Consider the following 18,084-nt stretch of genomic DNA (forward strand, 5'->3'; position numbering starts at 1 on the left):
GATGTGCAGAACAAAGGTCATACTTGTAGCCCTGTTCTGGTCATGCCAGATATGGCTCCCCCGGCTTTGGCCTCCACTCAAGAGAAGACCTCATGTTCTTCGTGTTTCACTGTTGTAGTCATTACATTTGGGTAATCTGCTGGCAGGTTGCCCTCAGTTGGCCTGAATTCCAAAGTCTTGGGTCCTGCATCAGTTGCTGTCTCCTCTTCCATGACGTCAGGTCATCAGGGATAAAACAGGCAGCCAACGCCATTTTCTTTGGTCTTTCTTGCTGCGCGGTGCCCGAAGCAGAAGCAGTTTGCAAGTGCCAGTAGGCCGACTCCTGAAATTTTCGAATTAGTTTCAAAACCGAAGTCTTCACTAAAACTAAGTACCCTATTGGGGAAACTTTTTCTTGCTCCATACCGATGTCAGTAAAAGTTAATAATTGCATTACTTGTGGGAAGCAAATACCTCATAAGGACTTCCATTTATACTGTATTCCTTGCGATAGGCCCTGATCATAATGTGACTAGCTGTCGGTTTTGTGCTAGATTTAACCAACGCACTATTAAGCATCAGTATATTTTTGCTTCAAAATATTTTGGAAACAGATTTATAACTATCCTGAAATGTCGTCGGAGAGCAATCCGACTACCGGAATTCACAAAAAATGCAAAGAAAAGGACAGAGACAGACCGTCGAGGTCCAAAACCGAAGAAGCTTCTCCTAAGCCAGTCACCGGTTTGCCGGTACTCAGTGAGGCGCTTTCGCAGCCCCTGATACCCGCTACTTTTGAGTTGCAGACCTCTACCAAGACCCATGTGGAGTCCGACATGCCGCGAGATTCTCCAAGTATTGCACCCGCGGATGTCTCTCCCTCAGATGGGTCCGGAGCCTCTGAGCAGGCACCGGCTTCTGAGGGTGTATTCAGGCCACAGCATTTTTATATAAAACCAATGCCAGCTTCAAAATCAAAGACAAAAGCAATTTCTGAAGCTAAAAATCTGACGCATGAGCCACGTGCACAGGCTAGTCCTGTTCTAGTCATGCCAGATATGGCTTCTCCGGCTTTGGCCTCCACTTAAGAGAAGACCTCTTTTCCTCATCCTTCTCCTCTCACAACATCCTCGACTGTTGTTACACTTGTCTAGGCAGCCTCACTCAGACGTTTGATCCCTTTAGTTGACCACATTGTTTCTTCACTTCCAGTGGTGTCCAGGGACCACTTTTTCCCTTCAGAGGTGGTTAGTTTGATAACTGCTTTTCAAAGACATTCAAGGAAAATTTTCAAAGGCTAATGGAATTTTCGCACTGGCTGTTCAGAAGAACACAGAACCCCTTTTCAGCATCTGTCTATTTCACGTATACTTTACATTTTAGCAGGCATGTTCAACAAAAGAGCTAAGTAGTCCTCCATTAATGTTCACATGGTGTGATGCCCATGCACTGGTCCAGTAATCAAGGAGCCTCAGTCCTCACCACTAACGCCAATGAGGGATATGGACATTAGGAGGATGACAAGTACTCACACAGTAAAGTACAATTTCCCTTAAGAGCACACAGGGATCACAGTCAGTTTGGGGCTGGTTTCTCCCTCTCTGTCCAGATCGCCACTAAGACTCCCCACTGGCATAGGTGTAGGGTTAAGATAGCCAAGTGGTAAAGCCAAAATTTCCAGCACAATCTTTGTCCATCCATTGCTTCATGTCCCTGCCCAGGTAGCTGACACACACACACACACACACACACACACACACACACACACACACACACTTTGAGACTTGATTTATGTACAAATGCACAGACACTCCTGGGGAAGGCTGGCACAGGTTAACTAGCTATGCCCCCTTCTGCCCAGACTATAAGGTAGAAAGCGCTGCCACCAACCACCCTTAATCAGCTACTATAAGACCCTTTCCAGAGGGTGACCAATTTTACTGTGCAATGTTATTATCCAACTGGTAAGTGTGACCAGAACTTTTATGTCTATTCTAGAGTGGCTTGTACAGTATCACCAAATACATATGCAAGTACTTTAAGAGCTTAAATATCTCTATACAAAACCAGCCACAATTAAAAGGTTTAAATATATTTAGTAATAAATAATAAAAGGACAATAAAATGCACATTAACTCAACACAGTAACAATAGAGTTCAGAATCGCAGGAAATATTGTAAAACAACATTGCAGAACAGTCTCACATAAATGTAGAACACCTGTAGACTACTCTTGCTATGTTCCTATCTATCTCTAAGAGATACTGTGTTCAAAATGTCTTCCTTATAGAGCCAGGCAAATATAGATGAGAAGTGCTGAAGAAATGTTTACAGGTCCAGAATAAATTACAAAATGCACAGACTTTCTCTCTGAGATAGTTCTTAAATTAGTAATACATATTACTGCCGCATTAGCTAGGTGACATCACTACTTGACACTTGCATCTAGTTCCCAGGCTAAACAGATACCAACAGAATTTAACATGTCTCTGTCAAAAATACTTCTCTCTCAGATGTACAGCTGCTAGGAAGTCAGAGCAGTACAAAAACACTTTACATGTGAAACCTAGTAATTACCTCTGTCTTTAAGACAATAGACAGAAACTCTGGCTGTAGACATTCTGTCTCTTAGCTGAGATGAACTAACTTTGTACACATCATAAAACTCTTTACTCATTAAGCTGGACATCAGCCCCTATATCACTAGGTGGGTTGCAAAGATGGAATCCACAGTGTGAAAGTAGCTGACTCTAAGTCAGACTGCTGACCAGTCACTAGTGGAGTCCCACAGAGTTCCATCCTGGGTCCTTTTCTGTTTGGTATCTACTTCTCTGATGTCCAGGCCAACACAAAGGGACTTTGGCTGACAAAGTTTGCAGACGATTGCAAGTTGGGAGCTATTATTAACTCCCCAGGTGATGTTGACATCCTACAGAAAGGCCTCACTCAGACCAACGACTGGTGTCAGAATCATGGCCTTAAGCTCATTGCCAAAAAATGTGTCGTCATCCTCCTTGGGAAAAACGGGTTCCCTTGAATTACCACATAGATGGTAGTCCACTGAACACAGAAGGCGTTATAAGAGATCTGGGAACAGAGGTTGACCGCTACCTCTCTTTTGATCACCACATTGCCACTGTGGTCAGAAAGTCGTCCTGTGTGGCACATCTCATTACTAAGGGTTTTGCATCCAGGAAGAAAGAGGTCATTGTCTCCCTCTGCTCTTCCTTCATTAGGCCAATCATCGAGTACAATGCCCCATTTGGCATGTGCCTCACTGGAAACCTGCAACAACTGGAGAGGCCGCAAAAGTACCTCACAAAGAGGATCCTGGGCCTTAAACACTTGTCCTATATGGACAGACTCAAAAAACTCCAACTGTTCTCTGTCTCGTATCGCCTACTTAGAGGCGATCTCTGCTTGACTTACAAAGCCAAGTCTGACCCAGCTGTGTTAGAAGTACTACAGCTAAAGAAATCCCAATCCCTCCACACCACATGTTCCAGAGACCTCAACCCCATTACCACAATCAACAGAACATGCTGGAGCGACAGGTTCATAACCCAGAGACGGCCCATGCTATGGAATAGACTTCCCATACATGTCAAGCAAAGCACCTCATTGTCCCTCTTCAAGAGAAATCTTGATGAGTGGATGGGAAATAGAAAATTCACCCCGGGGATCACTCCAGTGGCTGTACTCGACAGATGCATTAGGAACTAAGGTTGGGTAGCACGATGCCAGGGTAATCCTATGGGCTAGGCCTGTAAAGGCTACAAGGCCATTAGCCTAGTACACACCTATGGACTTAATTTCTTAAGATTTTGCAAGTTAACTCTGTATATTCCAGCCTTTACCATCAACACATTTACATAGGCATGTAGTTTATATACATTTCCGTTCTTTTCCAGCAGGGTCCACCGTGGTTACAATCTTGAAGCTCAGTACAGAACATATAGTTTTCTTACATTTCTAAAGCAAGCATACAAATCATATTATTGTTCACAAATGACATAGAATTATTTACAAAATTCTGACTGGCTGGCAGTCTTCACACATGGCTGCTGTGTTATCCTTTCACCCAGGATTTTCCTCTTCCTTCCTAGCATCTCATAACGTATGCAGAGTATTTTAAAAGGAGTTTTCTAGACTTGCAAAGTATTTTTAAAAGGAATTTTCTAGACCAAGCCACCCTTGGTTTGCTGGCAGCCTTCACACATGGCTACTGTATTATCCTTTCACCTAGGATTTTCCTCTTCCTCCCTAGCATCTCATAAGGTATGCAGAGTATTTTTAAAAGTTTTCTAGACCAAGCCACCCTTGGTTCGCCCTGCACCCCCTTGGGATATAAATTTTGTACTTGAGTGGTTGAACAAAGCCTGTGTTTGAACCAGTCTATTCTACGGATATTAAGTTCCTGACCTGGGAGATTCTCCCAATATCCATTACTTCTACAAAGAGAGTCTCAGAGCTTTATGCTGCATCTTCAAAATTCCCTTGCCTGATTTTTCATCGAGGCAGTCATGCTTAGAACTAACCCTTAATTTATGCAGGCTGCCTCAAAACCCTGTCCCTGTACTTGGTCTCTTAGAGACTCCTGAGGGGTGATCTATGCCTAACTTATAAGGCATTCTCTGATCCATCCCTGATGAATTTGCTACACTATTGCAAAAGAAACGACACTTGAATTGCCTGATGCAAGTATCTAAACTTCATCTGTGACATAAGCAAAACTTGTTGGAGGGACAGGTATATGTCTCAGAGACTACCCCCCTTCTCCAGAACAGATTCCTCATTCATGTTAATCGGAGCTGTTCCCTATGCCTCTTCAAACTCGGCTTGGACCAATGGATGGAAAAAACAAATTCCCCCTGGCTTGTTAGCTGTGACCCTTATGGACAGGGGCAGTTTGTAGATGCCCTAAGGCACAGACCTATTCCAAAGCTGTTCTGGCTTGTGTGCATTGATAATTGGGAAAACTGGAGCATGAGGGGTGAGAGGATGGCATAATGGTTAAGGTGTTTACCTTGCAAACGCAAGGTGCAGAGTTTGATTCTCACATGGGGTAATTGGCTAGGCTTAAAATGGCCCACAAGGGCAGTTAGCTTAGTACTAATCTATGAACCTATCATGTAAATGTACTTTATAGCAGTCATGGCTTAGTGGTAGGTCATACAGACTAATGAACCTATGAATAGCCATGCTTAAAAAGGCTCTGGGCCATTAGCCTAGTAATCTTCCGTGATCATATGAAAGTAGGCATTTGGATGAATTTGAATCCGTTACTTCATTTGTGACATTCTTCCAATAAATATTCTAACAAAGGTGAATACCATTTGCATTGTCTGGATATACATAGGCAACTCAGATTCTGTATTCATTGTACAAAAAACTTCAGAAATGATGAACGATTGTTTATTTCTTTTATGAAAACCAAGAAAGGTAAAAAAGTAAGACAATCCATTATCCATTTGTTAATATCAGTTACTGTTATTCCTACTGTTGCAGTTTACCACTAGGCTGAAAGCACAGACACTCAAAAGCTCGAGCCACATCAACTGCCTTTCTAAGAACTTTGCCACTTGAGATTACTGCTGTTACTGTATGAAACTTTGTATACATTTGTTGATCACTAAAGTTTGAATACTTTCTGTAGAACTGGAGCATCTTTTTTAGCTATCATTCTAAAAGGCTTTTACTGTCTTAGGTCACCTAAGGTCTGTTGGGCATTCTGTCCACCAATTTACAGTGACCGAACAGGGCTAGAGTAAATGCAAAGGTTACATACTTAATCAGAATATTAGATTTATCTCATCTCTGCCCAGCTACTGAAATGACCCACCCATCTTTCCCCTCCAAATTTTAACTTCCAAAGAGATCTGTCGGAACTCTGGAGGTCTCCCCCCTCCACACTTTTCATGATGATGTAATATTTCAATTATAGTATAATTATATATCTGAAGTAGGAGAATTCATTTGTCAGCAACCTGTGGGTATGGATCCGATATCGGATCCGAACCGGCATGGTTTATCCAGCTATGGATCCGAGCTCCTAGCACCTCCCCTCACCCATAATGCCCTACTCTCCCTACATGACCACAGATCTAGTTTGCCGCGTTCATGGTGACAGCTGGATTTTGAGCTCCTGTCAGCTAAGTGGTTTTTTGGTCTTTCTATAGTAAATTTCTGTCAGAAAATTATAGATTTGTGTGAAAGTTGTAGGTTTTCCCACCTTTAAAGTAGTTTTTTGGTTAATTTGATAATTTTTAGTATCCCTCCCCTCGCTGGTGCGTAGCTGTGTGCTTGTGGTTTCTTTGGGGCCTTTGTGTGAGTGGTTATATTTTTTTTAGTTAATTTACTTTAACTATCTTCAGTTTAAAAAAAAAAAAAAAATGTCGGAGGCCCCAAAGGCAATATTTTCAAAATGCTCTGAGTGTGGCCATAAGCTATCCCCTGCTGATGGCCACACTTGGTGCGTTCGATGCCTTGGGGTTGAACACCTCACTTCTGGGTGTTCAATCTGTGCAGGGTTCAACCCCAGGGCATTGAAGGAGCGGAGGTCGAAGCTGGTCTTGGCGGGCCTTTTGCCCCCGGACTCGGCTTCGGCCTCCGCCCCGTTGGTAGTTACCGCTCCGGCAGTTCCTGCCATGCCTGCTCCCCCTCCTCCTCCCGGGATTCAAACTCCCTCTATGGGTTCGGAGGAGAGGGAAGCTAGGAAGAAGGACCGGAGGGAGAAGCACCACAAGCGGCGGGCCGAGACCTCCGTATCGGCCCCGCCGGCTAAGCGGGCTTCTCCTCCAGCCTCTCTGACTGCTGGATCTCCTCCTCCTCGGCTCCGGTCCCCTTCTTTTTCACCGGGGCCTGAGGAGGAGGAGACCCGATCTCCTTCGAGGCTATCGAGGCGGTACTCAAGGCCTACCTCGGTAGCCTCTTCGAGATCGACCTATAGTCTCTCTGACGCTGATCTGGACCGGATGATGCGAAGGTTCATCCAGGCCCAGATGCAGATGGGAGTGCTCCTGCCTCCCGGAGCTTGACCCCTTTTTTCAAGCCCATAGCTCCTTCTCCGACCCGATACCCGGGCTCGGAGCGCTTGGAGCCGGGCAGCTTAGGAGCCGGGGGTGGGTCGGCGGCGACAGTACTAGGTACTTCGGATCCGACCCTGCCCTCGAGTGTGTCGGATCCGACCTCTCGGAGCCTTGGTCCGAGCTTCAGATCTGAGGGACTCAGTGTGCCTTCGGCACAATCCGTGTCGGAGCGCACTGGTCCCTCTGATCCGAGGGGCTCGGCGCCGGCTCCGATCCACTCCTCGGATCCGAGGGGGAGCAGACTGTCGGATCCTTTGGTCGAGGCCGGCTCCCCTTTGGCTTTTGATGTAGTGGAGAGGACTCTGTTGAGGGCATCCGGACCCCCGGCCCTTGCTTCGGCTCCGTCCCGCACTCCATCTGCTCTGGGTCAGGCTTCCGTCACCCGGCCACTGGGACAGCCCGCTTCACTGCCCCAAGCAGTTCCTTTGGAACTAGACACAGATTGCGAGGGCTCCTCGGATAGCCCCCCCGAGGAAGCACCTCGCAAGCACACGTGTAAGAGGAGGCACATAGACTCCCCCGAGACTTTGACTGAAGACACGGACATGGAGGAAGGGGAAGGCTCCCCAAGATCACCCCAGAGTCCATGTCGGAGGTGGACAAACTTTTGCACTCCACCCGTATGGCCACTCTCCGTTCCGTGACCAAAACCTCTATGCGGTTGCTTTCCCATGCTACAGAGGGAGCTGTTAGAGCTGCAGGAGTGGGCCAGAAGAAGATGTGGTTCCGGACGTCGCAGCAATCCCAACCCGCTCCAGACAACCAGTCCTTCCATGGCAGAGGAGGACAGGGAGGACGCCGCCCTAGAGGCAGAGGGGCTCCCAGGAATTTCGGGTCCAGAGAACCTTTCTCTGAACGGCCCGCGCAGCAACCCTGAGGGGTTGCCCGACTGCTCCACTCTGGAGGCAGTCGGGGGACGTTTTTCGGAGCACCTAGCGGCATGGGAGTCCATAACATCAGACCGCTGGGTCCTCCAGATTATATCCAGAGGATACAAAATCCCTTTTCTTCACGTCCCAAAACTAAAATCCCTCCCCGACATTCCACCCGATCAGAGAGAGGCAGCCTCAGCAGAAATTGACTATCTGCTGAGGAAAAGAGCCATCCAGCCCATCCCCCCAGACCAGCTCGGATTAGGGTTCTACTCCAGGTTCTTTTTAGTGCCAAAAAAGACGGGGGACCTAAGACCCATTCTGGACCTGTCCCTATTAAACCTGGCAGTTCCCAAGGAGAAGTTCCGAATGGTCACTCTACAATCCATCCTCCCCCTTCTGGGAGAAAATCACTGGATGTGCTCCATAGACCTCAAGGATGCGTACTACCACATACTAATGGACTGACGATCCAGGAGGTTTCTTCACTTCTGGATGGGAGCCAGTCACTACCAGTTCAGGGTCCTTCCCTTTGGTCTCACCACAGCCCCCAGGGTGTTCACCAATGTATTAGCAGTGGTTGCGGCCTACCTGAGGCTTCAGGGGGTGCAGGTCTTTCCGTACCTGGACGACTGGCTTCTCACCGCCCCAACAAGGCATCTACTTTCCTTGGCAAGAGATTCCTTTCTTCGCCTAGCTCCCCGGCTAGGCATCACGATAAACGTAGGAAAGTCCAACCTGGCCCCCAATCAGTTAATAGAATTCATAGGAGCCAGATTAGACACGAGGAATTTAAGGGCATTTCTCACAACCGACAGAATTCGGAATCTGCGACTCCAGATGCGGGCCATCCTCCACTCAAATTCGGTTCCAGCGGAATTGGTCCTGAGGGCACTAGGCTCCATGGCGGCAGCGATTTCTCTTCTTCCACTCGCCCGCTTGAACATGCGAGTGCTTCAGTGGACACTTCAAGTACAATGGTCATATCTTTCTCTCCCCCTGCATCATCCCATTGCAATCAGCAAGGCTTGCAAGCGGTCTCTCTTGTGGTGGCTCCATTCCCCGGATCTCCAAGGAGGCTGCCCCTTTTGTGCATCTCCCCCTCTGGCCACAGTGACCATGGATGCCTCCCGCCTCGGGTGGGGGGGGGCACTTTGCGGGCCGGACGGTCCAAGGCACGTGGAACGACTCAGAGACCTCCCTGCATATCAATGTTCTGGAGATGAGAGCGGTGCTCTTGGCGTTGCAAGCACTCCAAGCCTTTCTTCCCCTGGGAACAATTGCGATTCAATCAGACAACATGTCGGTGATCTGGTACATCAACAAACAGGGGGGAACCAGGTCTTACCCCTTATGTCGAGAAGCCATGAGAGTGTGGGAATGGGCAATCGCCTCCAACCGCTTTCTCATCGCAACGCATATTCCGGGTCGGTCTAACATCCTGGCGGACAAACTCAGTCGCACCATTCTCTCCCCGTACGAGTGGTCTCTCAGTGCTCAAGTAGCAAAACAGATCTTCGCACGATGGGGGACTCCTTGTTGCGATCTCTTTGCTTCTCCCTTAAACACCAAGTGCGACAGTTTTTTCGCTCTAATCCCACCTCCGGAGGATTTCCCCAGAGACGCTCTGGTGCATGCTTGGCCTCCCGGACTTCTTTATGCATACCCCCCTCTGCCTCTGCTCCAGGTACTCCAGAAAGCCTCCCGGTTGGGGAGCAGGATGATCCTCATAGCCCCGTTCTGGCCTCGACAGATCTGGTTCCCTTACCTGAGGTCTCATTCAGTGAATCCACCTTGGATTCTAGATCCCATTCCGGATCTGATTTCACACCCGTCGAACCTACCAATTCCGAATCTGGACAACTTGAAGCTGACTGCTTGGCTTCTCCAGTTCCACTCCTAATCAGGACTCCCGGTATCTCGTCCCCAGTTAAGGCCATTCTGATAGCGGCTCATAAACCTTCTACCAGAAAAGTTTACCGCAGTAAATGGAAGCGCTTCTCCATTTGGGCGGAGCGGCAAGGTCTGGATCCCTTCACGGTTCCTCTACCTTTGGTTCTAGACTTCCTTACTACTCTCTTTAATGATGGCACCAGTAGTTCCACGGTTAAAGTTCAGCTGGCGGCCATTTCTCACTACCATGTTGGCCATGACTCTGAGCCTCTTACGTCTGCCAAGTTGTGTAAAATCTTCCTAAAAGGTACCTTTCTACTTAGACCTCCTGTCAAGGAGACGGTTCCACCGTGGGATCTTTATTTAGTTCTTCAGGCCTTGACCGCTCCCCCCTTCGAACCTGCGGCTACAGTAGATCTGAAATTCTTGTCTCTTAAGACTGCATTCTTGGTAGCCATTACTTCAGCTAGGAGAGTTTCTGAACCTCAAGCTCTGTCCATGAAACCGCCTTACTTGGTCTTCCATCCGGACCGGGTGTACCTCAGGACTAATCCCTCTTTTCTTCCTAAGGTAGCTTCGGAAGCGAATATTAATCAGTCCATCAACCTCCCTGTTTTCTTCCCTAAGTATCAGAACAAGGGTGAATACAAGCTGCATTCCTTGGATGTTCATAGGCAGCTTTGTTTTTATCTCAACAGGACAGCTGGTCATAGGCAATCCGATCAGTTGTTCATTTCATTTGCCAAATTTAATCTGGGGTAAACAATTTCCAAAGTCTACTTGTCACGATGGATTTCACAGTGTATTCTTTTAGCTTATCAAGCTTCTGGGAGGTCCGCACCGGAAGGAGTCCATGCTCATTCCACTCGGTTTGTTTCTACCTCAGCGGCCTTTAGAGCTAGGATTCCTCTGGATGATATTTGTTCAGCAGCCACTTGGGCTTCATCTCATACCTTTATCTCTCATTACAAGCTGGATATCACATCTAGAGGTAGAGCATCCTTTGGCTCCGCAGTGCTCCGGAATATCCTTCCATGATGGCTGTCCAAGACTCCGGTAGCTGGGGACTCTGTCCCACAGGTTGCTGACAAATGACTTCTCCTACTTCAGATTTAGAAGTTATGTACTTACCATAACGTTCCATCTGAATAGGTGGATTAATTTGTCTGCAACCAATCTGCCCTCCTATCCCCCTGGCCTTGTCAGTTTCCTGCATAGAACTTGTTACCCTTTGTTTAGGGTATTTGGTACAGGGCAAACTCGATCTGAGGTCATGTAGGGAGAGCAGGGCATTATGGGTGAGGGGAGGAGCTAGGAGCTCGGATCCATAGCTGGATAAACCATGCCGGTTCGGATCCGATATCGGATCCATACCCACAGGTTGCAGACAAATGAATCCACCTACTCAAATGGAACGTTATGGTAAGTACATAACTTCTAATTTCTGTTAGAGTGATGTATGCAAACTTACAACTTCCTATCTGGAATACTACACGGAGCAGCAGGGGGTTTATTGGCCAAGGGAGGAGTTCAAGCTTTGAGGAGTGCTATTGCCAAGAATAAGACACAAAGGCAACCAGGTGACTAGTTTCTAGTGTCTGGACAGAGACTAGGTAAGTCTAAAGATCTGGTAAGTACATAATTGCGCAATTGTGAGCTGAACTCTGGCTGTAGGAGTTTCCTTCCCCACTAACCACCCCCCCCCATCTTCTGCCCTTGTGCATCATTTTCACTTTCACTTGGTCTTACATTAAAGTGATAGGTTAAAGCAATACATTATGGTATTGGAAGGTAGGGAAAACAACCTGAGATTTTCTGCACACGAGTCTCAATGCTTGTGGCATTAGTTACTGCAGCTGGAGCTGTAGTTGTAGATCCAGCATTATGGAGATCGTTTGCTTTGCAGCCGTGATTTTTAAGTTAGCTCTGCCATGTAGATATGGGAGGAGAAGAGAGGGTACATTGAAGTGTTAGAAAAACAAAGTCAGATAGTAGTATGAAGGTGTTAGTGTGAGTCTGGACTGCATTATAGGTTATTAAGGGCTCTGTATTTTTCAAAAAGCTTTGGGAATAAAATTGTAGTTTACAACCTTTAACAGCAGACCCTTTTAGCGGATAAAAGGAGATGCTTCCTAAGTGGGAATGATGTGTGTCATACTATTGTTCATGATTTTGTATCTGTGGTGAGACATACTACTGAGAACCACCTTCCTTTTCGGTGTATTTTTTGTCCGTACACAGTGATAAATTTCATGGTTTTTTTATTCTTGTTCATCTTTCAGCAACATTAATGCCTTGCTTAGTCCCTCTGCACTACTGTCCTTCATCCCTTCTTTGTTAGCTTCTGACAATTCTGTTACATGGCAAAGACTTTCATATTTCCTTGCGGGTCATATGCCTTCAAGGAATGCAGCCATGTTTGCTGTCAGAATGGTTCTATGCAACTCCTGTTACAGTGTGGATTAATTCCAGTGTCTTGGGCAACTATATGGTTTTGGTCAGTCATCATCCAGGAAAAATAAAAATCCTCAGTTTGTTTTCCATTTTCTGACTTGGGATAGGTGAAATTTCCCTGTGATATGGTCATGTGTTTCTTGCCTGAACAGTAGATATACAGGTGTGCATCCCTATCCAGTCCCAACCCTCAGAATGCTGTAGGTGTGCCAAGCCCAACTCAGCTTTCCTTCCAGAGGAGGATAACTGCCCTCTTGGTGTACAGTCCTTTCCTTCCATAATTGATTTGTAATACTTTGTTTTTTTTTTTCTGTGTTTTGGATCACTTTAACTGTAAATGGAGATCTTAACAACTGTGTTGCCAGGCTATGTCAACCCATGGTTAAATGTTGTACCCTAGTTTCAGTAAACTCTTGTATCCTAAAAATAAGGACTTTATCATTTCTTTGTGGAGCTGGTAGTTGGGGATTCATGCATTGCTTGCACAGATTTATGAATGATGGCTTTTTTTTTGCTGCAAAGGATACAACTGTTGTGTCTTCATGTATATATGGACCTCTGATGCAGTACTCATTTTGATTAAGGCAGTACAATAAGTAATACCAAAGTGCTATAATTGTGTTCATATTTTTGCCACTAACTTTATCAGAACAGTAACTGATTTTTTTTTTTAATTAGAAAAACTGAGTTATTTCCCAACACATGGGGTTTGAATGAAGACTTTGGAAACTACTTAATTGCTGCTGCTCCCTACGGAGGCCCGTTTGGTATGCCTTGTCTCTATTATTATATGTAGATGCTGCATTGTGAAGTATGCTGTCTTATTAGAGGATTTATAGAGATGGAGGCTATATGGCTGAAATGTTATGCGGAACTCTTGATTGTAGTTAAGGGAACTTGACCTATCCACTCCTGCCTATTCCTCCTTCATGTTTTATGAGCTACACACTCTACTGAATGCATAACTTATTTATTTATTTTTTGCATCCCTCAGATATTACCTTACACCTGCTCTAAGTATTTTGTTTTTTATCACAGTATTGGCTGTATAACCATTTCAGAAGGGTGTTCTAACCAACCAATACAGTACGAATAGAAATAAATACTTATTTTCATATATTATTATTATTTAGGTTGGAGTTGGGGCTATCTCATTGAAGAAGTTTCTTTCATTTCTGTCTCCTGTTTTCAAGATTGCACACTTTGTAGTCTGTCTATATTGCTTCTAGTACAGATTGTGTATGCCTCATCTTTGTTGCCTTTCACCAAAGAGACTGCTGTAGTCTTCTTTTGTATGGCTTCTGATGTCAACTGTAAACCATCTTTAGGTTCATAGGTAAGTACTAGGCTATCTGCCCAAGGGCATTTATAAGCCTAGCCAGAATGTGTTGGCTTTCGCCACCCCCTTAGATTAGTTCCTTGTGCCTCTGTCCAGCAGAGCCATCAGTTCCCTGCACCACTGTCCAGCAGAGCCATTAGTTCCCTGCGCCATTGTCCAACAGAGCCAGTGCAGTGATCCCCGAGGTAAATTTTCTGTTTCCCATCCACCCGTCAAGGTTTCAGTTGAAGAGTCTTAGTGGGGGGCCCTGCCTGATGTATATTGGAATCCTGTTCCAAAGCATGGGGAGGCTCTAGGATAGGAATCTATCCCTCCAGCATGTCCTGTTTATCGTTGTGGTGAGGTTTATATCTCTAGAGCGTGTGGCTCTCTAGGATTTGTTTTTTTTTTTAGGTGGAGCATGTCCATCAATTCTGGGTTGGACAAGGCCTTGTATGTCAGGCAGAGATCACCTCTGAGTAAGCGGTATGCAACTGAGTACAGCTGGAGTTTCTTGAGTCGGGCTGCATAGGGCATCTGTTTGAGGCCAGTAATCCTCTTGGTGAGGTACTTTTGTGGCCTTTCCAGCTGTTGCAGGTGTCTTGTAAGGTACATCCCAAATGGGGCGTTGTATTCTATGATGGGTCTAATGAGTGATGAGTAGAGAGGCACAATAACCTCTTTTGTTCTAGATGCGAACTCTTTTGTAAATAGGTAGGCCACATAGAAGGATTTTCTAACCACCTTGGCAATAGGATTATCAAAGGAGATATTACTATCTACTTGGGTCCCCAGATCCCTTATTACATTTTCTGTATTTAGGGGACTACCACCTATGTGGTAGTTCGCGGGTATTTTGTTTTTTCCAAAGTGGATGACTATGTACTTTTTGGCATTTAGCTTGAGGCCATGATTTTGACACCAGGTGTCCGTCTCATTGAGATCCATCTGAAGGGTGTCTGTATCAACCGGAGAATCAGTTATGGCCCCTAGTTTGCAGTCGTCTGCGAACTTGGTCAGCCATAGTCCTCCTATGCTTGCCTGTACCTCTGAGAAGTATATACTGAGCAGGAGGAGTCCTAGGACTGAGCCCTGGGGGATGCCACTTGTAACCGGTTTAGAGTCGGACGTAAAGCCTGCAACTCTCACCATGTGAGTTCTGTCCATGAACCAGTTGGCAACCCGTCTCGTGACGTAGGGGTTTATGTTCAAGCTGGTGAGCTTGTCTATAGTACTAGAATGGGGAATGGTGTTGAAATCCTTTGTGAGGACTAGGTAGGCTGTGTGGACCTCCTTTCCCTCGTCTAATGCCTTGGTAACTGTCTCAAAGAAGTCCACTAGGTTTAGGAGGCATGATCTGCCCTTAACAAAACCAAACTGGGTAGGGTCCAAGGTTTGGAGGTTCCCAGTGTCTCTGTTAATGAGTTCCATGATGATGTGTTTCATAGTCATGCAGACCAGTCTAGGCTTATAGGGCGATAGTTCCCGGGGTCCTTTGTGGCTCCACCTTTGTGGAGCGGGATAACTGTTGCTGTGCGCCACTCTATGGGTACGTAGCCTATAGAGAGCCTGAGTTTGAACAGTGTGTTTAGGTGAGGGGTTAGTTCATTTTGGAGCTCTTGTAAGACACAGCCTGGGACCCCGTCCTGTCCCAATGAAGCTGTGTTTCTGGCTTTGGATAGGACTGTTTTAACCTGTGCATCAGTGATTGACGGGGCCCTACATTCTTCTGGTATGCTTATGGGCCCTTTAGGGGGTGAGAGGGGGTGAAGATTGCACTAAATCTGTCTGCCAGAATGTTTGCAATATCAGTTGGTTCAGTGTATTTTGTGCCATTCTGCACTAACTCAGAGCAGATCTGAGAGTTTCCACTTAGGCATAGCTAAAGAACGCTTTGTGGTTATCTTTGGAGTCATTGGCAATTTTTCTTTTGAAACTAGCCTCGGATGATTTAATGAGGGATCGTAGTTTCTTGCTGATACTGATCAGGGATGTCTTTCCTTCTGTACTAGTTTCCTCCTTCTGTTGTATAGCTTGTTTATGGCAGGGCTCCACCAGACTGGTTTCCTTTTCTTCAAACTGATGAATACCACCGTTGCAGGTCACTGCACCTCTAAAAAGCTCATAGTAATCCAGAGGTTATATTCAGGACTCCTAATAATCTAAAAAATGTTTGTAAAGAACGCCAATAAACGAAAATACCAAACAGGAATTTTATTAAGCTTAAAACCAAGCATGTGATAGTGTTCAATCTCGCCATTTGTTCTTACACATGGGTTCGGAGCCGATCCTCGGCTCCGTGTCGGCCGCTTGCAAGCTCTGCATCGAGAAGAAGCTCGAGACAATCTAATACCCACAATCCCCCTCTACCTTTACCTCAGATCTAGTTTGCCGCTGCTGCGTTCGCATCGCTGGGAGCTAGCTCGAGCATCTTAAGTTAAGATATAACTTATTTTGTTATATTTTATTGAATAATTTGTTCTCTTTGATAACAGAAAAGGATTAGTTGATATACTGAGTGTATGTGTGTTTGAGTAGGTTAAATTCTCGGTACCGTTAATTTTATTAATCGGTTAGAGTTTCTTGGGGCCTACCAACCCTTCTTAAATTTGAACCGGACTTGACATTTAAATCGGACTTGACACTTTTTCACCGGATTTGACTACTATACTGGACTTGACTCTTACTTGTAAAATGTCTGATAAAGTAAAATCAGGTTTTAAGCGTTGTCAGTGTGGCCAAAAAATGTCAGTGACTGACAACCATAGTTCCTGCGTCTACTGCCTTGGCCCTCTCCACTTCCAAGAGGACTGTTCTATCTGTCACTCTTTTAGTGGGAGGGTCATGACAGATAGGCGCAGGAAACTCATGGACAGAGGTTTATTAAAACCTTCTTTTCAGGAGGCTCTGGATGCTTCTGACCAGGCATCGAAATCCTCGAAGGAATCGAAGACGTCGGAGCCCAAGTCATCGGCTCCGAGCTCTTCGGGTAAAGTTAGATCACCGGTTCCACAGACTTTGGGGCCGAGTGTTCAACTGGTGTCGGTTCCTGAGCCTCGAGTCTTGGAACCGGTGATGGAGCTCCCTCCTTCGACTTTATTGAGGTCGGCTCCGTCTTCGGTTCCTTCGACCCGTTCTTCCAAACTCTCCGATGTCGATGTGGATCGTGTGGTGCAGAAGTTATTGGAGCATTCGGCCCTGTCCAAACTTATTTCAGTTTCCACCCAGTTGGTGTCGAAACTTGAAGGCCTCCCAGTGTCTCCATCCATTCCTCCTCCGAGACCTGTTCAGTCTTTGGAGCCGGAAGAGGTTGATCTTCTGATTGTGGAGCCCTCGGGTCCAGAACCGTCCTTTTCTCGGTCTGTTCCTCTCACCTCGACTCCGTTGGACCCGATACCGGAGTCTCGGAGCCGACTATCTGTCCTTGGTTCCGGGGCCGAGAGTCGAACCGACGTTTCGGTTCCGACTCTTCCCCTCGGGGCCTCGGCGCGGATCGATTCGGCTCCGTCCTCGGGGTCGATGCCTTCGGTGCCTGTTTCGGGGATTCTTCCCATTTCTTCAGAACCGGGAGATTCTTCGATGCGGGACCCGGGGGCGTTCGACCTAATGAGGAAGGTGTTGTCTACCCAGACAACCACATCAGTGGAAGCAACCTCTCCTCCCCATAAAGGGCCGTTATCCTCCTCTGCACCCACGGCCACATCCAACCGTCGAGCACCAGTGTCGCACCCACCGCTGGAGGGTGCCCCTCTTCCTCGGAGGCTTCTTGGATGCTCCCCGAAGAAGTACCTAGGAAAAGATTGTGTAAGAGGAGACACTTGGATTCTCCGCAGGAATCCTTGACATCCGATACTGACTTAGATGAGTCAGAAGGGTCCCCTAAGTCACCTTCAGAAGATGTCTCTTTTTCGGACATATTGGAGATCCTGAAACAGAGAGGTGACTGGCAGTCCCTTCTCCCTTCTGAGGATGAGTCAGTTTTGCTGAAGGCATTTGGTGCTCGCCCTTCTTCCTCCTGGGTCACTCCGCCTTCGAATTAATGGAACTAATTGCTCAAGGCGTGAGGCTCCTGACACAGTGGAACCAGTCCCAAGGAAACCCAATAAATACATCACTGCACCTCAGGACAAGACCTACTTAACAAAGGGAGTTCCAGTGGACGCTATGGTGGTGGCAGCGGCCACGAAAAAGGAGATGTCGGAATCTTCCTCATCTGTCCATCCCTAATAAAGATTCTAGGACTATGGACAGGTGGGAAGCGCATTTTTAGTTCAGCGGCTTTTGCCATGCGATCCCTGAAGTATTTGAGCCATTTTACACGGCGACAGAGGGATCTAGTCAAAGAGTTGGGAGATACCCTCCAGGGTACTACAGATGCTGCTGTCTCAGAGAAAGTGACAGCGCAACTTAATACCCTTACATCCATTGTGAACTCGTCCATGAGGCTGATTTCCTCGCAGCCGAAGGTTCGAGTAGGGCA

At 46.5% G+C, this 18,084-nt stretch overlaps 1 protein-coding gene across 1 annotated transcript in view; it reads left to right on the forward strand.

Moving 5' to 3' along the window:
* VPS16 (VPS16 core subunit of CORVET and HOPS complexes) overlaps positions 1–18,084 on the forward strand; it is a 1,917,946-nt gene that overhangs the window by 123,018 nt on the left and 1,776,844 nt on the right. Inside the window, exon 2 of the mRNA XM_044060689.1 lies at positions 12,965–13,053. Coding sequence (XP_043916624.1) covers positions 12,965–13,053 — 89 coding nt within the window. The remainder of the gene's footprint in view (positions 1–12,964; positions 13,054–18,084) is intronic.

This window comes from Protopterus annectens, chromosome 2.part0, assembly GCF_019279795.1.
Source record: "Protopterus annectens isolate FY-2018-M chromosome 2.part0, PAN1.0, whole genome shotgun sequence".
Lineage (NCBI taxonomy): Eukaryota > Metazoa > Chordata > Ceratodontiformes > Protopteridae > Protopterus > Protopterus annectens.